The sequence below is a fragment of the Alternaria postmessia genome (assembly GCF_024291825.1).
Source record: "Alternaria postmessia strain BMP 2775 chromosome Unknown scaffold_8, whole genome shotgun sequence".
Taxonomy (NCBI): Eukaryota; Fungi; Ascomycota; class Dothideomycetes; order Pleosporales; family Pleosporaceae; genus Alternaria; species Alternaria postmessia.
The window spans coordinates 598,791-621,716 of record NW_026260081.1 but is presented as its reverse complement, the minus strand read 5'-3'; the positions used below and the strand labels follow the sequence as shown (position 1 = coordinate 621,716).

Genomic DNA, 22,926 nt, shown 5'->3' with positions numbered 1-22,926 from the left:
ATCCAAGATGTACGGCTATCCTGGTACGTCGGGCGATTCCTTGCGACGCGAACTCTGCTAACATGCGCAGGTGCTCCGGGCTACAACCGCCCTCCGGGCTTCGCAGGCACTCCACCTGGCATGGCTGGCATGCCACCGCCTGGAATGGGTAAGCAGTCGCATCAACTGATAATGGAGGATCTAACAACAGCACAGGTCCGCCAGGCGCCGCACTTCCTCCAGGTGTAGCCGCTCCCCCCGGTGTCGCGAATGCCCAAGGTCCACCAGCCATGAACGCACCACGCGCTCTACCATCCGGATGGCAAGCGCCCCAGAACATGCCCAACTTCAATCTTAATGCGCCCGTCATCCGTCTGGGAACGCAGGGAGGACGAAGTGGTGCTGTCGACAGCCCTGTAGGCGGCCGAAGGGACAATGCAGCACCACCCGGTCGTCGTGGCCTTGGCATGGACAGAGACGGCGATCGCAGAGACGGAGTCCAGCCCGTCAATCCTCCATCACGCGAAGACATTGCACGGACCATCTTCGTTGGTAACATTCCCGATGGCGTTGGAGGCGACGAGGGCATGGAGCGCATTCTGGAGACGGCAGGAAAGCTCGTGCGCTGGACGAGGGCTACCGATGCCAACAACAAGCCTCAGACGTTTGGCTTTGCCGAATTTGGAGACGCCCAAAGTTTGGAAACGGCCGCTGAGATATTCAAAGACGTGCGTGTGCCTACAAAGCGACAAAAGCCCGGCAAGCCGAAAGCCGAACCCGAAGGCGATGAGCAGGACGAGGTGGAGACGACACAACTGCATGTCATGGTTGACGACGCCTCGATCAAGTACGCAGAGGAATGGAGCAAGACCCGAAACGAAGACGAAGCTACAGTTCAGTTCAGGCTGGATAGCGCAAAGGAAGCCCTCTCATCGGTTCTCGCCAGCTTCTTCCATCCACCAAGCGCACCCAACGTCGACTATGCAGGAGACACAACCATGCAAGATGCGCAGGCACAAGATGGTGAAGACGTGGAAGTCGCGTTTGTGAACCTTGCCAACGGTGAGGATGAGCTTGCGGACATTCCAGCAGAAATGCGTGACATTGTCGCCGCAGAGATTGCTGCTTTCCGCGATCGTTCCAATCAACGCGATAGAGAACGACTTTTGAAGGAAGAGGAACTGGAGGCAGAGGAGCGCAAGCGGAGTGGTAGGCGTGCATCGCCACCACCTTCTGCGCCTACTGGTCCCGGAGGTGCTAATGGCGTACCACTTGGCCCAAGAGCAGAGAGGGGTGTTCAAGGTGCCCCCAGTGGGCCCAAGGGCTCCCAATTCCCGCGTGACTACCAAGGCGGAGTCAACTTCGTCAATGGTGGTGCTATAAACAATGGCGTATACATTAACCGAGAGGATGATGACGACTCGGCCAGCGATTCGGAACTAGAGCGCCGTCGCAAGAAGAAGCGAGCAGAAGATGCTGACGAGGCATACAAGAAGCAACTCCAACGCTGGCTCCAAACAGAGCGTCGCACCTTCGCCTCCGTCGAACGTACAAACGACTACTTCAAGAACATGGATGCGGAACGCGAGAAGGCTCGTACTGCACAGGCGAAGCAACTCCGAGAGTTTGACGATGATCAGGAAGCAGCTTCAAGGCGCGATATCTACTACCGCGATCACAGCGATTGGATCCGCGACCGCGAGCAGGTTCGCGGCCAAGAGGCCAAGGAAGATGCTATCGATCGAGAGCAGGAGCGACGCGAGCAGGCGGCACAGAGGAAGCAGAAGGATCATGCCCGTGGACAGGCCGATGCCTTTTTGGAAGAACATGGAGAAGAGCTTATGCGCAGGGAGGAGCAGCGCGAGCCAGCACACTTCAAGATCTCCCTTGGCGCTGCAGCCAAGAAGCTTGAAAAGACTGCCGCTCCTCGTCGAACCGCAGCGGATGTCGAAAACTTGCTCGAGGACGAAGATCTCACAGACCAAAGCGGCTCTAAGAAGCGAACTCTTGTGCCCATCAACTTCGACGCTGCTGTACGTGCCAATCTTACACAAGAAGAAATCGAAGAAGCACAACGGCAGCTGGCACGCGACATTCCCAACGGCAAGGAAGGCCTGTGGAAATGGCCCGTTGCTTGGGAGCATCTGCCTCAGAAGAACATCGACAAAGACATCAAGCAGTGGGCTGCAAACAAGGTTCTTGAGCTCACAGGTGTTCAAGAAGAGATGCTTGTCGACGCTATTGTGGACCATTTGAAAAGTAAGGGCGCACCTCAACCACTTGTGGAGAACTTGGAAGTCGCTCTCGATGACGAAGCAGAGTCTCTTGTGAAGAAGCTTTGGCGTATGGTCATCTACTACAGTGAGACAGAGAAGAGGGGTATTAAGTGAGCGTGCCGCCTCTCGCTCATGCAAAAGAAGAGTCCATCTCCGATATTGTCTGCCAGGTTACCACTATCGTGGTTTTTGCAATTCTCAGGAATCGGGCGAGTGAGTATCTGGGGTTTTCGTGCTGGGTAGCTATTGACGCGTTGTAGGGTCCTCGGATCTTGCATCACGAACGAAGTGTAGATAAATGGGTGTATGGATACGATGAGGAGTCATACCAGGTCCGTCCTTTTACTTTCAATTGTCACGCCACTAATGCACAGGCTTGTTGTCTTCTTACCATTGTCCCAAGCTGGATGGTAGTTGAGTCCGTGGTTGCGTGCGGCTCTAGTATGGCGTGTGCTCAATGATGATCGACTTGGAGTATCAACATTGATACTCATGCTCCTCGGACTGGACTACTCCTTTGAATCCACTCGTGCCTCCCCGCGGCCGGTAAGTTCATGTTTGCCGCGGTATTTGATCACGCTCCACGATAGTACACGAAGTGCAAGAGTAAGTAAAGGACGGGCCTTATATTGACATACCCGGCCTGGTCGTCACGGCCGCTATTCTCTTAATTTCTCCTTCGCACCTCACGCATTGTCATGCGCGGTCGAGTCCAAGCTTCTCGCCTAGGTGCGAAGCACCTGGAGTCTCCTGGCAAAGCAAGGGTCCCCTATAGTTCGTGGGGTGTAGCACTGTAAAAGCTCACGTGTGAGGTAAATAATATGCCGGCAACCGTGGGCAACGTTGCCAGATGCCCCGGTTTTCCCAGCCCCAGACAAGTGGCGCGACGAGTTCTTCCACGAATGATGAGGGGCAAGTGGGGTTAAACTCACGATGGCGCGGACTGCGGGCGGTTGGCACTATTTGGTGTGGAGGTACGTGGAGGTTTGCGCCGGATGCCTTGCCAGTTAAATAGACCGTCTAGATCCTGAGTTCCAATAAGTATTTCGCTCAATCAAATTCAGTCTTGACTTGTTCATCCTCTAACTCCTCATCCTCAAGACTTTGCTTCAAACTTCTGGAAGCTTTGCGGGGTATTTCACGCTACATTCCGATAATTCCGAACGTTGATAGCAACGCAACAAGAACATCACAATGGTCATTACAATCACAGGTGCTGAGACGAGGGATGTGCGGTTTCCGGTACGTTTTATCATGGATCAAAATTTGAAGGCAGAGCTGACCTCTCTGGACTAGACATCCCTTGACAAGACTGGTTCCGATGCTATGAACGCAGCGGGAGACTACTCTTCGGCATACTGTATCTTACATACAGACTCTGAGTTCAAGGGTCATGGCATGGTAAGTTCAAATTCTGTCTGATTTCATACAAAAAAGGAAAGACATGAGTTCACAAGGTGATGAATACCTTGTAACATCGCTTTCCTGTCATACCTCTATCTTGATGCTTTGGGCGAAGCATTCTGTTCACAGCAGATTACCTCAAGTTCTATTCCGATTCGATGACAATCCGGTTCCAATCCGCTTACATTTTCTAGACCTTCACAATTGGTCGTGGTAACGAGATCGTATGCACTGCCATCGCCTATCTCGCGGACCGCATCAAGGGCCACACACTTGACTCCCTTGTCGCCAACTGGGGAAAGACATGGCGTCACCTGGTGAACGACTCTCAACTCCGCTGGATCGGACCAGAGAAGGGTGTTATCCATCTCGCTCTTGGTGCTGTTGTAAACGCCATCTGGGATCTGTGGGCAAAGTCGCTCGGCAAGCCTGTATGGCGTATTGTAGCAGACATGACACCACAGCAGATTGTCGATTTGATCGACTTCCGTTACATAACCGACGCTATCACTCCTGAGGAGGCGCTGGAGATCCTTACCAAATCTGAAGCTGGTAAGAAAGAGCGACTCGAAGAAGCTCTTAACAGCCAAGCCGTTCCCGCATACACAACCTCTGCAGGTTGGTTAGGCTATGGAGAGGACAAGATGCGTGGCCTTCTCAAGGAGACACTGGAGAAGGGATACAAGCACTTCAAGCTCAAGGTTGGAAGCGACATTGCACAAGATAAGCAGCGCCTTAGCATCGCACGAGAGATTATCGGTTTCGACAAGGGCAATGTGCTCATGGTCGATGCGAACCAAGTATGGAGCGTACCAGAGGCAATTGAGTACATGAAGGCGTTGAAGGAGTTCAAGCCGTGGTTTATCGAGGAGCCTACCAGCCCTGACGACGGTATGCATTCTCCCTTATCTCACTTGTGTTACATTGAATATTGACTGATTCCTTTAGTCCTTGGCCACAAAGCCATCAGAGAAGCCCTCAAGCCCTACAACATCGGTGTCGCAACAGGAGAGATGTGCCAAAACCGCGTCATGTTCAAGCAATTCCTCGCCTCAGGAGCCATCGACATTTGCCAAATCGACGCCTGCCGTCTCGGTGGTGTCAACGAAGTCATTGCTGTCCTCCTTATGGCTGCCAAATTCAACATCCCCATTGTACCGCACTCCGGTGGTGTTGGTCTGCCAGAGTACACTCAACATCTTTCTACCATTGACTACGTTGTTGTCTCAGGGAAGAAGTCGGTGCTGGAGTACGTTGACCACTTGCACGAGCACTTTTTCCACCCCTCAAGAATCGAGAACGGATACTATGTTACACCTATGGATCCAGGTTACTCGGTTGAGATGAAACCCGAAAGCATGGACAAGTTTAGCTTCCCCGGAGGCAAGGACGGGTGGTGGCAGAGTGAGGAGGCGAAGCCAATCTTGGAGGGCATTAAGATTTAAGTGTTGGCTTTGCAGACGAAGTTTAAGCAAGAGCGAATTTAATGCATTGAATGATTACGAGTTTTGGAATATGCATGGTTACTCGTCCCACTGCATCGGGATATGATAGATATCCGAATTTGCAGCTTCCAGACCAGCGTTTCGCATCGATGTGCATTCCTGACTACTCAGGTAGAGGAACGCTGACTAGATATCCTGGTTACTGTCAAACTCTATTGCATTTGGCGTTTCTGCTTCTCCAGGTCTTCGAGCTCTCGAACAAACTACGTTTGTTTTTACTCGAAGAATTCACCATCAAAGTCAGTAGGACTTCAACTACAGTCCTGATGCATTCCAAGATTTTCTGGGAGGCCTGAAATATTTTACTCTGCTCTCCATGACCGTCTCCATCTTCTGGTTTGATCTCCGCTTGTAAGGTAGACGAATGCTACTAGGCCAACAGTCCTGGAAGATGATTGGATATTTTGAGATCTTCCGTAGCGGCGTTTTGACGGAGGAACCTGGACTCTAGTACCTAGTGTATACACTCCAGGTTCTAGAACTTGACTACTATCTTAGCTAGTACTGTTTCTGCGGGTCTTACGAACAAGTCATCCCACTCCTTTCTTCCCATTATGACACATTCCACGACTGTTTTTTCTTATTGTCATCAATATCCTCTCTCTTGTACATATGGGTATTGAACATACGACCTTGCGTATTCTATGTCAAAAACCTAATTTACCACCAACCCGATCTATAATCTTCCAATGGCCGCAGTATCTGCAATGGGAGTAGTTTTGGAGACGGATAGTGAGAAATATTGCGGAAAGATTAAATGTGCCGATGAAATCCCCTTTACCAATATCAGACGTAGCTGTTTCCATGCCATTGTTCGAGCTTATAAATATCTTGCTTCTTCACGACGTTGATAAGTTAAGGATGGCGGACGCTGTCCAATCTACCTAGGTATTGCGAATAGCGGCGGGGTTAGGGGTAGGTGAGAGCTAGGCCGGCCATTCTCAAATCACCCTTGTAGTACAAGCCTAAATTGAAATGGTGAAACCTCCATAAGAGAGCATGCTCTCAAGATCGCTGATCGTCAGAATGGTGAAAAATGCTAAGATTGTACCTAGATAGGCTCAACGCAAGAAATGAAGTTGCGTTATCGGACTGTCGGACCGTTCCGTCCAGGCGGCTATTCAAGGCTCACGGCATACCTCCCGATACTGCATGAACACCTGCGTCTTCTCAACTCATCCGTATTATATATACTGTCGCTCAAAATCTGCTGCGTCTTACAAATTGAGTTGCTCACAACGACGCTGGCTGGACATCAACATTAAATCTACGGCTCCATCCATACCCCACCACCCCGCCTAGGTCACCGGAACCTGTACAGAAAGCATATAATCTTCAAGGGCCAGTTCCCACGATTAGTAACATAATGGCTCCTCCCCCAGCTCCAGGCGTCTGGTGCCCCGCGGTAACCTTCTACACTCCCGAAAGCGACACGGCAACCTTGGATCTCGCGGCACAGAAGCAGTACTTCACATACCTCTCCAAATCAGGTCTTACTGGTTTAGTCATTCTTGGCTCGAATGCTGAGGCGTTCCAGCTCACTCGCGACGAGAAAAAGGCATTGGTAAAATGCGCCCGCGAGGCTGTCGGCCCCAACTACCCCCTCATGGTGGGAATTTCGAGCTTCTCCGTATCACAGGTAATGGAGAATATCAGCGACGCCATCGAAGCCGGAGCGAACTACGGGCTGTTGCTGCCAGCCGCATACTATGGGCCTGCGACATCCAAAGAGGTTGTCATGGCCTTTTACAACGAGGTCGCACAGAAGTCTGAGTTGCCTATCGTCATCTATAACTTTCCGGGTATCTGCAATGGAGTGGATCTTGATTCTGTCACAATCGCTGCGCTTGCCAAACAAAACCCAGGGAAGATCGTCGGTGTGAAGTTGACATGTGGTAGCGTAGCGAAAATCACAAGGCTTTGTGCTGAGTTGCCGGGCGATACCTTTTCTACGTATGCTGGACAGGCGGATTGGATGGTAGCCGGCCTGGCAGTTGGAAGCGCTGGTTGCGTATCAGCATTCAGTAATGTCTTCCCAAGGGTCTGCTCGAAGATCTATGAGTTGTATACTAGTGGCGAGACACAAGCAGCACTAGAGCTACATCGGAAGGCGGCACTTGCAGAGAGCCCAATCAAGGCTGGTATCGCGCCCACGAAGCACGCCGTCAGCCAGTACAGTGCGAAAGCAGCCGGTATCGAGGGTGCAGAGGAGAGGCTTAACCCAAGGCGACCATACATGCCTGTTAGTGAGGCGCTCAAGACTAGTGTAAAGAGTGCCATGTCAGAGCTAGCTGTGATCGAGACCATTTGTTAGATCAGGTCTATGTATGGTCTTTCCAAATTAGTTCAGATAAAGATAATTACATATTGCGCAAGAGCGACCCTTCCATGTTCTATGCGCAGCAAGCACTTTTCAGCGTACACATTGTCATCTCTGAGAGCTTCGAACACGTGTTAGATGAGGGCTGATCCGCGATAATGTTTGCGTTGATATCGTAAAGGCATCCATGAGCCAAGAGAGACCCCAGCACTGAGAAAAGGGCAGACCCTGAATTTAGCGGCGCACGTGCCTTATCGATAACAATCATTCACGTCTCGAACTTTTTCCAACTCCATTCAGCACAACAGAAATGGCGGCGCAAAGAGGAGCAAACGTCGTTGAGAAGAAGAAGAGATCAAAGAAGAGAAGGACGAGGACCGAAGGTGCGACAAGCGTATGGAACAGACGGCGAGGCATGCGCTAACAATTGGGCAGTCTCATCATCGAGCGAAAGTGACAGCGATGTCTCAAGCCCAAGGAGCCAAAAAGTGGCTGCGGTAGAAGAAGAGGCCAAGGTACTATAGTCGCGTCGAAGAGAGTTTGTCTGAGCTAACTTGAAAAAGGAGCCTTCACCGGCACCGACACCCGCCAAGAAAGAGAAGAAAGAGAAGAAGAAGAAGTCTCAAACTGCCAGTGCACCGGATGCTCAGCCAGACGAAGATGTTGTCATGACGGATGCACCAGCTCCTGCACCGCAAACAAAAGCAGCGTCAAAGGCCAGCAAACAGGCGCGAGAGGACTTCAGCGCTATCTATCTACGCAAAGTCGCAGCCGAGTTCGCCGATGATCTTGACAAAGTGCGTGAAGCGCAAGACTTCAAGGCAAGTAGCGTGCCGATGCTCATTCATGCGCTCAAGCAAGGCGAAAGTCTGTTCAGTGTAGAAGAGCGAAGAAGGGTCGCTGGGGCTGCAAACGCGTAGAGAAAGAGGCAAGCATAGGCGGCGTTTGGTGTTTGACTTTTGGGATTGATTCGTAAGAAGATTATCTTAATGGAAATATGTGTAATCATGTAGAGGCGCCTAGGTCCGGTCCTGTCCATGCACCAAACGCCTTGCTATGCCGAATCTTGTGAAGACATCTAATACGCCTCAACTTCCATGCCGCTCCGCCATTCCAACTCGATTGTCCAAGCCAGTAGATTCGGATGCTTGATAACGACCATGTCGTGTGCCAGCTTCATGACTTTCTCTCTCTTGTCTGCTTTCTCTCCCGATGGCAGCACCATCAAGGTATCGTACGCTCTAGCTAGTAGCTTCTCTTCGTATTCGCGCCTGAGCTCGTCGTCTCTCGTCCAGTTGATGATCTCCTCGTATATGCCTTCTAGTGGACTAGCAGCATATATCTCATTCTTCACAGAAGAGGTAGTATTTTCTAGCGTCGCGCCGATGCGGAGTCGCCTCTCTTCTATGAGGCGCTTGATTGTGGAAGCCTCCTGTGTCTCGTGGATCTCGGCGATACGCGTATAGGTTTTGGAGGGGTCGGGCAGGCGACCTTCAAGGTACGAATAGACGGGCGAGGATGGTAGTTGTGTGCTAAGCGCACGTGCATATTGAGTCTTGGTGCCATGTGCGCGGGCATGATCGACGAGCTTATCGATGGCTGATTGGGACTTGTACGCGTCGTCGCTACTCTGGTCAGCAATTCAGCCTCATCTCCAGCATCTGCACCGCATACAGGTTCATGTAGATTTGTGCCAACTCCAGGCCAACATCAGTGTTCTCATCAACCTTTGCGCCCTTGAGGCCCTCGTACATGCCCCTCAGCCCTAGCCATGCCTGCGCATCGTCGGGCTTGATCTTGGTCGCGTCATAATAGGCCTTCGCTGCTTCCTCAAACCTGCTCAAGCCGTCGTTCGCACGCCCAAGGAATAAATAGGCAAAGTAGTTCTGGGCATCCTGCTCCAACACTGCCTCCGCTTGGTTCTTTGCTTCCTCCCAATCCTTTGCGCCAATAGCAGCCTTTGCGGCCTTGAGAGCGGTTTTTGTAGACATAGTGTTATTTCAGGTAATGAGGGTAGGAATATGGCCGTCCGTACGGCGTTATTCGTGTTATGAAAGACCCATAAGGAGTGAATTGAACTGTGGAAGCTTTGGTGGGGCTTGCAGCGTCGAAAGAGCAAGCAATGACGCACGGCATGCTAGCGTCGATCCTGGTCCTCAGCCTTACCAAACGACGAACACCAACCTCGACCCTTCTGCAATTCATCAGCCACGACTTTTCGCCGCCTGCTCTTCCAGGCGCTTTTGATAATTCCACTTCCTTTCGTTGAAGCATCTGTCAGCGTTCTACCTTTCATTGGCTGGGTAAAATATTCGGGTTGCTGTCATGGCGTCACACGCGGACAGTGCGCACGACCTGCTAGATCTCGACATATCGACATTGCGGCAATTCGTCGAGCTCTTCCCCGATGAGGGCCTATCTAAAGTCATCACTGGCTGGCTGAGCAGCGGCATATCAAAATACCCGCTGACGGAAGAGGGCGACTCAAGAGAAGGACCTGACCTGAGTGAGGGAGGGGTAGCTCTTACTCAAGATGTGCTCGTATCACAAGAGGACTGCTTGGTGTTAATGACGGAAGGGATTGGGGAGGCTGCAAGGTCACCACTAGCGCACTGCTTGCTCGGAGACTACTACTTGTCCTTGGAAGAGTACGAAAGCGCGGTCGAAACGACAAGAAAAGGTTTGAAGTACGCGGCTGCTGAGGCAAAAAGAACCGATTTGTCATTTCAAAGGACGCGCGACGCTTTGAGTAGTACACTTGCTACTGCCTTGGTCTATTATCAGGCCCCAAGGAACCATTTGGAGGCCAAAGGTATCTTCGAGTCCATCTTGAGGCGCAAGCCACAATTCACCTCTGCACTCATCGGCATCGGACTGGTCTTGGAAGAGGAAGAGGAATATCAGCAAGCTTTCCAGTTCCTTGAAAAGGCGCTACAGCAAGATCCCTCAAACGGCCGCATAGGTGCAGAGTCAGCCTGGTGTCAAGCACTTGCAGGCGACTACAAGACTGGATTAGAAAGGCTCCAAGGATATCTCGAATACCCACAGCTCGATGCCTCCAAGCAACGAGGCCGTGAGCTCCGCGCCCAGACGCTTTATAGGATAGGTGTCTGTTTATGGGAGCTCGATCCGTCGAAGGCTGCGAGGAAGGATCGCCAAAGAACATATGCGAAGCTACTTGCGGCGATCAAGGCAAACCCAAATTATGCTCCAGCATATACTCTGCTCGGCATCTTCTACCAAGATTATAACAAAGACCGCAAAAGAGCGCGACAGTGCTTTCAAAAGGCCTTCGAGCTATCGCCTTCTGAGGTTGTCGCAGCCGAGCGCTTAGCACGCCTTTTTGCCAACCAAGGCGAGTGGGACATTGTTGAGGTTGTCTCTCAGCGAGTTGTAGACTCTGGTAAAGCACGCCAGACCCCAGGTTCAAAACGGAAAGGTGTCAGCTGGCCCTTTTCCGCATTGGGTGTCGTGCAGATGAATAAACAGGAATACCAAAAGAGTGTCGTATCGTTCTTATCCGCACTGCGCATTAGCCCGGATGACTACTACTCCTACGTCGGCCTCGGCGAGAGTTATCATAACTCTGGACGATACAACTCAGCATCACGCGCGTTCAATTATGCAGAAAATCCCACAGATGGCGTTGTGTTGAAGAGATCAGATGAAGAGGGATGGTTTACCAAGTACATGCTTGCCAATGTCAACCGCGAGCTGAGTGAGTTCGACGAAGCTCTTGCAGGTTACGAAGCAGTACTAGCATCTCGCCCGAAAGAGTTCGGCGTCTCAATAGCACTCCTACAGACGCTTGTAGAGAAGGGTTGGCGTTGCGTTGAGACTGGCTTTTTCGGAGAGGCTGCCGACAGCGCTACCCGGGGTATCGAGGTTGCGCTGACAATAACCGAGTACAAACCGGATGCTTTTAACCTTTGGAAGGCTGTTGGCGATGCATGCAGTCTGTTCACTTGGGTCCAGGAAAGGCTTAAGCAATTCCCTGTAGAGTTGATCGAGAAGGTGCTGCGCAGCAAGTCGGATATGAAGATCGATTTCGACGAGCACAAGGATATTGATGGGCTCGGACAGGATGCTTTGACTGCACTTTCTACAGACGAACACAGTACTCTCGCAAAAGTGCTCAAAGCCTCGATACTTGCACAAAAGCGAGCAATATCCAGCTGTGCGCACGACATACACGCACAAGCTGTGGCGTGGTACAACCTAGGTTGGACTGAGTACAGAGCGCATGTCTGCCTAGAGCAGGAAGGCACTGAAGGTTTCAAATTAACAACATACCTCCGAGCAGCTATGAAGTGTTTCAAACGCGCTATCGAACTTGAAGCTGGGAATTCAGAGTTCTGGAACTCGCTTGGTGTCATTACAACAACGCTGAGCCCCAAGGTCGCTCAACATGCTTTTGTTCGTTCCTTGCATCTCAACGAGCGCAGTGTGCACACTTGGACGAATCTTGGAGCGCTTTACCTTTTACAAAATGATCACGAGCTTGCACACACCGCCTTCTCACGAGCGCAATCACAAGATCCTGACTACTCGTTGGCTTGGGTAGGCGAAGGAATCATCGCATTGCTTACCGGAGACTCCAACGAGGCGCTCTCCCATTTTACCCACGCGTTCGAGCTCTCAGAATCATCATTGCTCTTAACGAAACGACAGTATGCCGTCTCAGCTTTCGACTTCCTAGTTTCTTCGCCTTCATCATCCAGCAACATCACGAACCTCATACAACCTCTATTCGCGCTCCAACAGCTCAACGTACAGGTGCCTTACGATATCCCACATAAGCACCTAGCTGCACTGTTCCTAGAGCGTGTCGGCAATTACGATGCAGCAGTGGCTGCTCTGCAAGCTGTAAACGAGACCGTCGAGCAAGAGTATGAGAAGTCAGAATCGCTGACATCACTGGCTCGTGTTGCACAAGCCAAGACGGACCTGTCTCGTAATCTCCTCGCTGTCGGGTCTTATGATTCAGCCGTGGAAGAAGCTGAGACAGTACTAGACCTGCTCTCGGAGCTAGAAAGCGACGCGGAACAGTCTGCGTTGTCCAAGGAGCAGATCACAAAGACTAAGCTATCAGCTCGTCTTACAGCTGGTCTAGCACACTACTTCAGCGGCTCCTTCGATGCCGCCATACCCTATTTCCGAACGTCGCTTGAGGCAACCGGAGCCAACCCAGACATTATTTGCATCCTCGCTGAAGTACTCTGGGCCAAGGGAGGAGAGACCGAGAAGCAAGTGGCTCGCGACCAACTATTTACCGCGATAGAAAAGCATGAAGGTCATGTGGGCTTGTTGACACTCATTGGCGCCATGACAGTGCTTGATGATGATCTGGAAACCATGGAAGCCATCAAGGACGATCTGGACCGACTGCGCACGAACAAGGAGCTCAGTGACGAGCAGCTTGCCCGGGTGGAGAAGGTTGCTGAAGCCATCTCGGTTAGTTTGGGTGGCGAGGAACAAGAACTGGATGAAGCCCGACGTAGTGTCATGCTTGCGCCTTGGAAACACACCGGTTGGGCTGAGCTCGCTGACGCTGCTGGAGGCGATGTTTTTGCCAGTACACTTGCGAAGGAAACTGCGATGCGAAACGCGCCACCGAATGGTGCGCTGAGTGCTGTTGGTTTGGCAGGTGCCATGGGTAGTACTGGCAACGTAGGAGATGCTCAAAGGGCAATTGTGCTAGCACCTTGGTGCAGTGATGGCTGGAGTGCCTTGGCCGAGTGTGTTCAAAGTGCTTGAACAAGAAAAAGGCTGTCTCGCATGCATACGCTACGAAGCGCCGTACAGCTCTGACGGTTTCGAATAATTCATGTGCATCAAAGAAACTACTTCAAACATGTCGTTCATACTGTATCTGTATCGCCTACTAACGTCGACGTCCGACTACTAGTGATGTCTTCATACAACTGTCCAGTCGTCATTTCACCGTTGTTGCGAGCCCTTTGAGGATTGGTAGTGCATTACCAGCAGCCGGTACCCCCACATCAGAAGCTGCACCGAATAGACTTCCGAGCTTCGGTTCCGGCTTGGTGTCTTTGGAAATTCCGTCCAATTTTGTAGTATCCTTCTCCACTGCCTTAGCAACCTTGACCGTGTCGCTCCGTTCGTCTATCGAGGCTTCCTCCGTTTCCTTGGTGACAATGCCAGTATTCTCTGGCAAAGAATTGCTGAATTCGTAGTAGCGAGACGGTGGGTACACGATTTGTGAGCCAAAGATAACATGAGCGCGCTTTTCCAACAATCGGACGGCAACATCGTAGATGAAATCGGCCGGCAATTCTGCCTGCGCTTCTCGAAGCAAGATTGGGTCACCGAAGTCTGTGTAGAAATCCAAAAGCAGGTTCCTGACCTGACTTTGGTCGGTCATACCCTCGAACAGCTTTGCCGTTGCTACAGCTGGGAGAGAATGTTTCCATTTGACGGAAGGTAACATGGAACTGTGGAGCAGCTCGTTCAAGAAGCTGTACATTCCCTCAACGGTCTGGTTCTTGGATTTGGTATCTTGTAGTCTTTCTGCCAAACCGTATAGCTCACATAGCTTTAGCCACTGGTCAGGACCTCTGGTGGCCAGCTGATTTGCGTATACGAGGTTGAGGTATAGACGAAAAGTTTGAGGATCTTCATCCAGTAGCCATACGACCAATACATCGTTCCCCTGTGAGTCCTTGCTAGTAGCGCGCTCGATGAATCTGGATCTGGATGTAAAGAGCGTTCTGTGCACACGAAAGTCTGCTCTGCCACCGCCTGTCCCGACAACCACAGGCATCATAGAATCGTCGAAGCTACGGACCATAAGTAATGATAGGATCCTCAGATTGATACACTTACACCAGCATGTCCCACTCAAAAACTCGCTTGTCTTTGGTTTGAAAATTTGCATTACTAGTCGAATCAATTTGCTTATTCGAAATGCTGGTGACGGTCGGACGCTTGGGTTTACTGGGCGTGAAATCGAACTCTGGCATGATAAACTAGCGATAAATTTGGAGTATACTTGCGTGATTATGATCGTTACTGTTCTTTCGCTATATCTTATAATGCGAACCGCTGAGATGACTTGGCTGAAATACGAAGTTTACGACTTCATCAGGATCACAATTGTCTCAACCATGTATCGAGTACGAGTGCGTGTGTAACCACAGAAAACAATAAATCAAACTTGGGGCTTGGTTACAAGCTCATGAAACGATTGCGCGACCTCAGAGTTCTTGAACCTAGCCGAAGTGCGTCCTCCAGCCGTTATGCAGGGGTGAGGCGCAGCACTCAGGACCACCCTAACCAGAAGCGATTGTAGGATCTTGTTTTATGTTAGCATCTGTTGTTCTGACATAGTTGTGGGCGAATCATGAACAGAAACTGCGTGTCATACGCCGAGTTTTGTAATGCATATACTTAGGAAAAGCAAAAGCACTGAATAGACTAGATGACCCAGCTCGCGCTCATATGTGATATGTGATTACTCTGTTTACGCCATGCCAACCGAGTAAGCCAAGCTAGCGTTGCCACGAGCAAATTCATCCTTTTAAATTTATGTGACGCCAAAGCTCATCCTGAGAATGTACACTATCATGTGTTTTGTTAGCATCTCCGTTTGGATCACAGCGAATTCCTTTGGGGGTACGGTCTAGTGTGAGAACAACTGAAGGAAAAAGCCCTCTTTGTATACTATCGTTTGCCTAGGAGTGGATAGTCGATGGTTCTCCAGAGCCGGAAAGTATGCATCTCCATGGTTCGATGCATGTGGTGATAATAGGCTACTGCAAAAACAATGAGCATTAAATCGGTCATAGGCACATTCTGATTTCCGTTATTTCAGGTCATAATCTTGTGTGTGCTGCTGAATAGTCGAGAGTCCTACTTCTTCTCATCGTCCTTGGATGGAGCCTCTCTCTTCTCCAGTATCTTGTCTACAATACCGAAATCTACCGCCTCCTGCGCGTCCATGAAATAATCACGCTCCATGTACTTCTCGATCTCTTCCAATGTCCTCTTCTTTGTGACATGCGACTGGTATATCTTGTTCAATTTATCTCGAATTCTCAAGATCTCTTTGGCATGGTCGGCAATGTCGCTCGCCTTACCGCGGTATCCGCCACTCGGCTGGTGTATCATGACTCTTGCGTGTGGCAGTATGTATCGCTGGCCTTCTGCGCCGCCTGCGAGCAACAAGGACCCCATGGAGGCTGCAATGCCCATGCATATCGTGCTGACTGGGCAGCGGATGTAGTTCATGGTATCGTAGATGGCAAGACCGGCACTCACGCTGCCACCAGGCGAGTTGATGTACATGGATATAGGCTTCTCGGGGTTATCGGCTTCGAGGAAGAGGAGTTGTGCGACGGCGTTGGCGGACATGTAGTCGTCCACCTCGCCATTCAGGCAGATGATTCGCTCTTGGAGCAGACGCGAGAAGATATCAGAAGTTTTCCAGCCTCCACCCTACGAAGTCAGATAGGAAGCGAGTAACAGCGTCGTTGGGCTTACAGTGGTCTCTGTCACGTAGGGTATGGGCAGCGAGATTGCTCGTGGTGTCTGTTGGTCTTGTTGCTGTGGGGTCCATTGCGGTTGGAAGCCGAATTGGCTTGACATGGATCGCGTGCCATTTCTATAGAAGCTTTGTAGTGTCGATGGCCTTGTGGCCCGCCGTAGAAGAGAAGCCATAATGTGTGATGTTGGGGTAGCTCCCTCCTCCCCACACGAACGAAGCTATGGCGCGCCAAGCCGGGGGTCCGACGCAGTGGTTTGGAATCTTTCACGATGCCGCCTCATTACCTCATACGAATCACACAGTCGCCCATCTTTCTTGCCTGATGCCAGGCAGATGGACTTGTCGCCCGAAACTATGCTTGAGCCCCATTAGACTATCCTTGCGGGCTCAATGCCGCCAGTCTTCCGCTCACGTCCCAGGTCGCATCCTGAGGGGCCGCGACCTCGGCCCTACACGAGAAGATGCCCACCAGACGTTCCGCCTTCGTAGGGACGAAACAGCCAAAGAACTTCCGTTGTCGCCATTGCTCGATCCGTTAGTCGTAGATGAAAGATCTCGTTTCGAGCAAACAAAAGAGCGCCCAAAATTTGCAGAATTTACACCTTTTCAGAAGAAGCTATGGATGAATCCATTCGGTATGCACATTCCTGTACTCAGTCAACACACGTATCTGACGGTTCAGCCCACGCGTTGGCGTCACCTATTCGCCATTGTCGCGCGGTACAAATCGTGCTCCCCACCGCTTTCTTGGTCTCTCTCAACGCCCGCCCCCACCCCACAACGAAAGACCCGTGGCTCCTGCCTGTCTCTCTTACCACAGATAAGAAGCATCTTGGTCCTCCGTTTCGTTTTCTCGGGAGGCATCTGATCGCCGCATACATGGGCAAAAGGAGGGCATGGGAGAGAGCTCTTTATGCACGCATGAACGAAAAGTATGGTGGTCATAATTTGAGGAAGATGGTCTGGAGAGAGGACATGCCAGATTTCGTACTGGATGTCATGCGCAAGAGAGCAGTCAGCAAACTCAGCTGGAATTTTGGTTTCAGAGGCCGCTTGATTCCAGTCGCAAGCCCTCGCACTGAGGACATTGAGGGCGTAGAAGACGTTTCCTGTGTGATCATATTCCGATCGCTTCGTACTCGCGCGGACGATTTGCAAGACCAGGCAGATCGGATCACGACCGAACTGGAAAAATGGTCAAACTACTTTACCAAGAGCTTCGAGGCGAAGCTCGACCCTCACGCTGCTCTAGAGGTCACCCACAAAGCCCCGAACTGGTATAGTGGCCCTGTTGTCTCTCATCTAAAACCTCGTGTGCGGTATCCAGAGCTTGAATTTCATACCACCGTCTGGCGAGGGAAGAAGGTTGCAGTCTACAGCTTGACGGATTTGCTTGGAGAAAACAAGGCGCAAGAATTGATAGAAGGCAGTCATTACGCTGGCGAGAGATCTGTCGTAATCAAGGCAGCAAGACACAACGTACCAGTTGAGATACTACTTATGCAGCTTCAGGCGTATATCGCTCAGCCGGGGCCTTGAACGTCCAAACAAACAGTCTAATAGATTTTTCTGGTTCGCTCCTTGTGCCGCAGATCACAACTTCTCAAGTCTTAGTGCTCTCATTCATCCTTCTCTCCCAATTGGACTTTGTCATCCCAAACATGTGCTCATCCTTGACCTCACCATTTTTCACAATATGACCCTTCAGTACACCTTCGAGCGCATATCCATTCTTTTCAAAGCATCGCATGCTCCCCACGTTACCAGAAAATACGCCGGCGTAAAGCTTCGTCAATCGCTGTCCATTGTTCTCGTAGCTCTCAAACGACCATGTTGTGAAGGCTTCCAGCGCTTCTGTCATATACCCCTTTCCCCAAAATGACTTTCCAATCCAGAAACCAACTTCCGCAGTATGCGCGTACACATCCATGCCTAGTTTCAAACCGATACCCCCAATAGCGACATCTGGAGATGACCGCTCACAGATAACGAAATGATGTTGATATGGAAGTACGAGGTTCATGTTGATCCATTGCTCGGCACTGGAACGTGTATATGGGTTGGGAAAGGTGTTCCTCATGTATTGAGCGATCAGCGGGTCATTTGCATGGAGACTTGTGTTTGGGGCATCTTCAAGATGCATAGGACGGATTATCAGACGCGTAGTTGTTACTATGGGTGATGGAACTGATGCGCTCGTCTGTGTTGGTGTCGATTGTCCGGCCATGTTGGCTGAAATGCAGTACACAAACGGATGCTGTCAAAGAGGAAGGATGCAATGAAGCCAGGGTGCCAAGGAGAGCTTAATTTGTATGCAGTCTTAAACAGTTTATCTTCTTCACAGCCGTTGACTCATGGCTGGGATACGAAGACGCAGGATCAGGCTAAACGACGCGAGGCAGACGCACCTTCCCAGTTAGGAGGGGTAACTGGTGGCCTGAGATAGCTGCACTCATTGATTACCATCAAATACGACCAAGATGTGGTCATCACCATCAGGTAATGAAAGACTTGATGGTTATGACCTGCACGCTGGATCATAATCCTACAAGGTTGGGTTGGGGACATGTGACTAGAAGAGGGGTGACGTCGTGTGGAGGTGATATTAGCGCAGCGCGCTAAAACGCGTCTGTCGCGTGGGCTATCCAGCGCTCGGAATTCCTACCTCACATCGCAACGGTGCTTCCATGTCGTCTTTCGGAGCAAAGTGAGTCATAATATTGAGAATATTTTACACGTCTAACAAGGCTATAGGAAGGTTGTGAGAACCTACTCGCGACAAACAAAGCGCCAACTCTACGATGAGGAACCGCGTACCAAACGAAGACGCGTCGAGACCACTATCGAATACACCAAATCCACAGCCTTAACGTCACTCGATGCTGCTCCCACGGTCATCGTGTCGTCTCTTGAACGTGGAAGCTCTACCCCTCCTCCATCCAGCCCGAAAGATTCGCCCGCAGTCTTCTCAGACGAACCGCCTCAGTCTAGTCCACCGTCATCCCCAGTCCCACGCAGCTCGCCGCCGCCTGTTCAGAAACGGCGGCCGGTCTTCTCGATATTCAAGAAGCAACTCAAGCCTAGAGCGCCCGTCAAAGAAGCCCTTGTAGAACAGAGCCACAATGTGCAAAGCTCGCCGAAGCCTGCGCCTAAGAAGAAGCAGATGGTGCAGATGCAGTTAGACTTGGCATCAGAGACGCGGAAAACGTGTAAGACATGTGGGATGCAATATATACCGTCGCATGCTGAGGACGCGGCGCTACACAAGAAGTTTCATGCGATGAACCTTGGTGGAGTGGACTTCACCAAGCCAGTCGTTGAGCGCTTCAGGAAGAATCAGATATGGAGTGGTGAGGGGGGCTTTATTGCTGTGGTCGGAAGGAAGGATACACTGGCGCTGCGCAACCGGGCCAGCGACGTGCTGAAGGTCGTGAATACGGAGCTTGCAGCTGTTCCAATATCAGACGATGAGCTTTGGGGACAGACCAACCGGACAGCCTGTGCAGACGCGACTGAAAGAAGAACTGCGAGTTCGAAACAGCAGTCCTCAGTGAAGAGTGAAGCAAACGTGCCCCTTGTCGATCGATTCAAGATATATCTATACATTCGAGGCAACAAGTGCGTAGGAGCATGCCTGGCGGAGCGTATTTGGGAAGCCTACAGGGTCTTGAACTCCACCACTTCACTCGAACAGGAAGATGGAGATGCTGCCGTGTCGCAGAGCTCTTCTATTTCTATCAGCACCGACTCGGATCCAGTGACCCTGGGCATATCGCGTATATGGACTTCGAATCAGCACAGAAAGAATGGTATTGCTACCAGACTGTTAGATTCCGTAAGATCCGACTTTCTCTATGGGCTAAACGTTGACAAGGCCAAAGTCGCTTTTAGTCAACCGACAGAGAGTGGAGGTAACTTGGCGCGAAAGTGGTTTGGCTGCCAGGCTGGATGGCATGTGTATGTCGACTAGCGTACTATGGAGGCAGAGATAGAGATAGACGTAGATAGCTTTGGTCGCTGCGAAGATGACTGCACATTAGCGGTGATCCGCGGTTTCAGAGAACTGGACTGATGTCAATTCTTACAACAAGCCCATTCTTCAATACGAGTCAGTTATCGCACAAGGCCCATCTGTAAAACACAGATATCGTCTGCAGGATTGTGACACATGCATATCCGAGTTCTCCATTGGTAGGCAACAATGCGTACGAGGTACGATGGTGGGGTCTGTTCGTTGTCCCGCGCCGGATCGCCAGCACCTGCATATCGGCGATGATCAAGTCGCAGAGCCGACCATCAGCAGCAGCATTTCTTGCGCTGCACCATCTCACCGCCTCACCCAAGCTTCTTCCATGTAAATAGAATAATGCATTGTTTTTAACGCCCGCCATGTCGTCCGGGAACCCTTTCCGCCTTTCTCAAGCTCCTCGTCAGCCCGCGGCCGTCCCGCAGACCTCCTTCATCAACACGGATAGCAGTGTGTCTGAGGCGCGTAGGGAGGACAACGACCATGGTATTCCCTCGCCTTGCCTTTCTGCGTCTGCTGGCATTCAAGGAGTAATTGTCTTACAGTGCTCGAAGATGCCGCCCCTCCGCCGACAAAGACAAAGAAGTCTGTCCGCATACTTTCTCCCACTACGACAATCCCACCCTACTCGTTTGACGACAAGCATGCGACTCTGAGCGAGCTCAGAGACAGGCGATCGAGCCAAGGTCCTCCTGCGAGCCCCCCGCCCCCCGTAACACCCGCTGGCTATGCCAACAGTTCAGTCACAGCAGGCGAAGCCAATGCTCAAGTTATTGGGAAAGACGCCATGGCAGTAGCAGACGTGCCCCCAAGTCCAAGTCCATACGTGAACCACCCTCAAGCGACCCCGCCGCCGAGCAACGTACCGGCGAATCCGTTTTCGAGAACGCTGGCGTCACTAGAACCGCAAGAAAGGGAGAACGACGAGGAGCGGACGAATACGGGAAGACCAATGTTGGGCAGCAGCAGGGCATCTTTAGACGTAGAGAGCTTCAAGAACCTACTCATGACCGGAAAGCCAACTCCGCGACCATCCGGTCCGCCTCCGCAGCCCACAAGCGTGTCACAACCACTTGCTGGCGCACAGTTCGAGACTAGCAGTAGCACAGATACCTCGTCAATCTCGCGGCAGTCGCTATTCGAGCCCCCGCAAGAGACACATGCAGATTCTCCGCGTACATCTGTCGATATGGCTGGATCTGACGAGGACGAGAGTATGGGGCTGGTATCCGAAGTGAAGAAGGGCAAAAAGAAGCCCCCACCTGCACCCAAGCATCGACACGGGAAGCTGGTCGCGCCGAGACAGCCACAGACAGTGTCTTTCGAAAGCTTTGCCGCTACCGAACCAGCACAAGCACCTTCTCCTCCAGCTATTAGACGAACCGACAGTTCAGATATGCAGAAGCCACTCCCACCAACCCCGGTTGCTGCGCCGCAGTCCCTCCATATCAGCACACAGGATACGACACCACTACAGTCCCCACCAATACTACCGACAACGAGTCAGCCTTCAACACCGTCAGAGAGTTCAACTCGACAAAAGAAGACACCTCCGCCCGTGCCGTTATCTCGGAGACAAAGTCAGCTCAAGACTACAACTACAGGCAATAGATCTCGAAGCAGTTCAAACCTTACTATATCCTCCCAACATTCAGTCGATGCCCCACAGAGCCCGGGTCCAAACACCCTCGACCCATTGTTCGGAGCAAAATCACCACCCCCTCCTCCACCCTCACGGCACGGCGCACGGCTTGCGAACCTAGGCAACTCAAGCGCAAACTCTTCCAGTACCGAGTTGCCACAGCGGTCGAGCTCGGGTCGAATGCCGAGATCTGTTCCTGAGCCTCCGTCGTCTCGTCGGAGCACTCTAGAGTCACAACCTTCTTCGCCTGCACCTAGTGTGCACCGCACCTCATCTATATCATCTAATCGCAACACCCATCGCAATGTCTCCGGAGAAAGTACAGGAAGCAATATGCCGCCACCTCCGCCACCACCAAGACGTCGACAGTCAAATCGCTCAAGCCTTGACCAGCAAAGGCCTCATGTGTCCTATTCCTCTCCTACGGAAAGTCGAAGAACGAGCACAGAGTATCGTCGCACAAGTACAGAACAGAGGCGATCGAGTGTAGCTAGCGAGAGTTCGCTGAGAAGAACGTATGAACCTGTGGATGAGAAGACCGAGAATGAACACGCTTTGTACTCGCCAATTGAGGAGAGCGAGAGAAGGCTAGGTCTTGATGAGAACATAAGCGGTGGAAAGGAAGGCGAAGGGAGGAGTGATTCGAGTAATATCCTTGACGACATGGAGAAGTTTCAGCGCGAGATTGATGAGCTGAGGACGAGATACAAACAAGCGGGATAGTGCCTTGCTTGAGCAGTCACTAAATGGGAAACACGGAGAATAGATATTGGCATGAACAGTTTCCTCGCGCGAGAGACTTTGAGCATCTTACAAAGACATTTCAATTGATACGCATGCATCCTTGTTGTCTGACTATTCAAAATCAAGGTTGTCTTCTTACATGAGCAAACAGCTCGTCATGGGACACATGCTCTGTTCTAGGCTGTAACTTAGTCGCGAAACTCGTCTCCTTCACGACACACCCCTCTCAATATTCATATCAGCACTTACCAAAACGGGAGCTTCGAGCCTTTGAATGTATCATGCGGAGTGCTAGAGATGGTGATTCAGACGAATTGGGAATAATTAGCTTGGTGGTTATTCACAGAGTTTGTGGGCCGTGAACAGCTTCATGAATGTTGTGAGGTGCTCTAGTCCCTAACATTGTAGACCATGCCACTTTTTGTATTAGACTTGTGAAAAGCTATAAAGATGCTATATCACGCGGTAACTAGCTAGTTTGCCGAAGGATGATACCCCATTCCCGTAAAGACGGCCAATACAT

General features: G+C 51.2%; 12 protein-coding genes across 12 annotated transcripts; 8 read left to right on the top strand and 4 right to left on the bottom strand.

Moving 5' to 3' along the window:
* Nucleotides 1–7: 7 nt before the first annotated feature.
* On the top strand, nucleotides 8–2,369 carry J4E82_002224 (uncharacterized protein; the record flags this gene model as incomplete). The annotated part of the gene is made up of 3 exons (XM_051728526.1): nucleotides 8–23; nucleotides 71–148; nucleotides 196–2,369. 3 exons carry the CDS (start codon nucleotides 8–10, stop codon nucleotides 2,367–2,369), a joined length of 2,268 nt encoding a protein of 755 aa, XP_051591939.1.
* A 1,080-nt stretch (nucleotides 2,370–3,449) lies between these two features.
* On the top strand, nucleotides 3,450–5,104 carry LGD1 (L-galactonate dehydratase; the record flags this gene model as incomplete). The annotated part of the gene is made up of 4 exons (XM_051728525.1): nucleotides 3,450–3,497; nucleotides 3,552–3,656; nucleotides 3,854–4,550; nucleotides 4,608–5,104. 4 exons carry the CDS (start codon nucleotides 3,450–3,452, stop codon nucleotides 5,102–5,104), a joined length of 1,347 nt encoding a protein of 448 aa, XP_051591938.1.
* Nucleotides 5,105–6,530: 1,426 nt separating this feature from the next.
* On the top strand, nucleotides 6,531–7,478 carry J4E82_002222 (uncharacterized protein; the record flags this gene model as incomplete). The annotated part of the gene is made up of 1 exon (XM_051728524.1): nucleotides 6,531–7,478. The coding sequence occupies one exon, from the start codon at nucleotides 6,531–6,533 to the stop codon at nucleotides 7,476–7,478; it is 948 nt and encodes a 315-aa protein (XP_051591937.1).
* A 316-nt stretch (nucleotides 7,479–7,794) lies between these two features.
* J4E82_002221 (uncharacterized protein) lies at nucleotides 7,795–8,404 on the top strand (the record flags this gene model as incomplete). Its single annotated transcript, XM_051728523.1, has 2 exons — nucleotides 7,795–7,878; nucleotides 8,048–8,404. The coding sequence occupies 2 exons, from the start codon at nucleotides 7,795–7,797 to the stop codon at nucleotides 8,402–8,404; spliced, it is 441 nt and encodes a 146-aa protein (XP_051591936.1).
* A 158-nt stretch (nucleotides 8,405–8,562) lies between these two features.
* J4E82_002220 (uncharacterized protein) lies at nucleotides 8,563–9,475 on the bottom strand (the record flags this gene model as incomplete). Its single annotated transcript, XM_051728522.1, has 2 exons — nucleotides 8,563–9,109; nucleotides 9,159–9,475. The coding sequence occupies 2 exons, from the start codon at nucleotides 9,473–9,475 to the stop codon at nucleotides 8,563–8,565; spliced, it is 864 nt and encodes a 287-aa protein (XP_051591935.1).
* A 334-nt stretch (nucleotides 9,476–9,809) lies between these two features.
* J4E82_002219 (uncharacterized protein) lies at nucleotides 9,810–13,241 on the top strand (the record flags this gene model as incomplete). The annotated part of the gene is made up of 1 exon (XM_051728521.1): nucleotides 9,810–13,241. One exon carries the CDS (start codon nucleotides 9,810–9,812, stop codon nucleotides 13,239–13,241), a length of 3,432 nt encoding a protein of 1,143 aa, XP_051591934.1.
* Nucleotides 13,242–13,419: 178 nt separating this feature from the next.
* J4E82_002218 (uncharacterized protein) lies at nucleotides 13,420–14,338 on the bottom strand (the record flags this gene model as incomplete). Its single annotated transcript, XM_051728520.1, has 2 exons — nucleotides 13,420–14,191; nucleotides 14,331–14,338. 2 exons carry the CDS (start codon nucleotides 14,336–14,338, stop codon nucleotides 13,420–13,422), a joined length of 780 nt encoding a protein of 259 aa, XP_051591933.1.
* Nucleotides 14,339–15,356: 1,018 nt separating this feature from the next.
* Nucleotides 15,357–16,091, bottom strand: J4E82_002217 (uncharacterized protein; the record flags this gene model as incomplete). Its single annotated transcript, XM_051728519.1, has 2 exons — nucleotides 15,357–15,941; nucleotides 15,987–16,091. The coding sequence occupies 2 exons, from the start codon at nucleotides 16,089–16,091 to the stop codon at nucleotides 15,357–15,359; spliced, it is 690 nt and encodes a 229-aa protein (XP_051591932.1).
* Nucleotides 16,092–16,869: 778 nt separating this feature from the next.
* Nucleotides 16,870–17,529, top strand: J4E82_002216 (uncharacterized protein; the record flags this gene model as incomplete). The annotated part of the gene is made up of 1 exon (XM_051728518.1): nucleotides 16,870–17,529. One exon carries the CDS (start codon nucleotides 16,870–16,872, stop codon nucleotides 17,527–17,529), a length of 660 nt encoding a protein of 219 aa, XP_051591931.1.
* A 64-nt stretch (nucleotides 17,530–17,593) lies between these two features.
* On the bottom strand, nucleotides 17,594–18,217 carry J4E82_002215 (uncharacterized protein; the record flags this gene model as incomplete). Its single annotated transcript, XM_051728517.1, has 1 exon — nucleotides 17,594–18,217. One exon carries the CDS (start codon nucleotides 18,215–18,217, stop codon nucleotides 17,594–17,596), a length of 624 nt encoding a protein of 207 aa, XP_051591930.1.
* A 460-nt stretch (nucleotides 18,218–18,677) lies between these two features.
* On the top strand, nucleotides 18,678–19,960 carry J4E82_002214 (uncharacterized protein; the record flags this gene model as incomplete). Its single annotated transcript, XM_051728516.1, has 2 exons — nucleotides 18,678–18,697; nucleotides 18,745–19,960. 2 exons carry the CDS (start codon nucleotides 18,678–18,680, stop codon nucleotides 19,958–19,960), a joined length of 1,236 nt encoding a protein of 411 aa, XP_051591929.1.
* A 419-nt stretch (nucleotides 19,961–20,379) lies between these two features.
* J4E82_002213 (uncharacterized protein) lies at nucleotides 20,380–22,382 on the top strand (the record flags this gene model as incomplete). Its single annotated transcript, XM_051728515.1, has 2 exons — nucleotides 20,380–20,503; nucleotides 20,563–22,382. The coding sequence occupies 2 exons, from the start codon at nucleotides 20,380–20,382 to the stop codon at nucleotides 22,380–22,382; spliced, it is 1,944 nt and encodes a 647-aa protein (XP_051591928.1).
* Nucleotides 22,383–22,926: the final 544 nt, after the last annotated feature.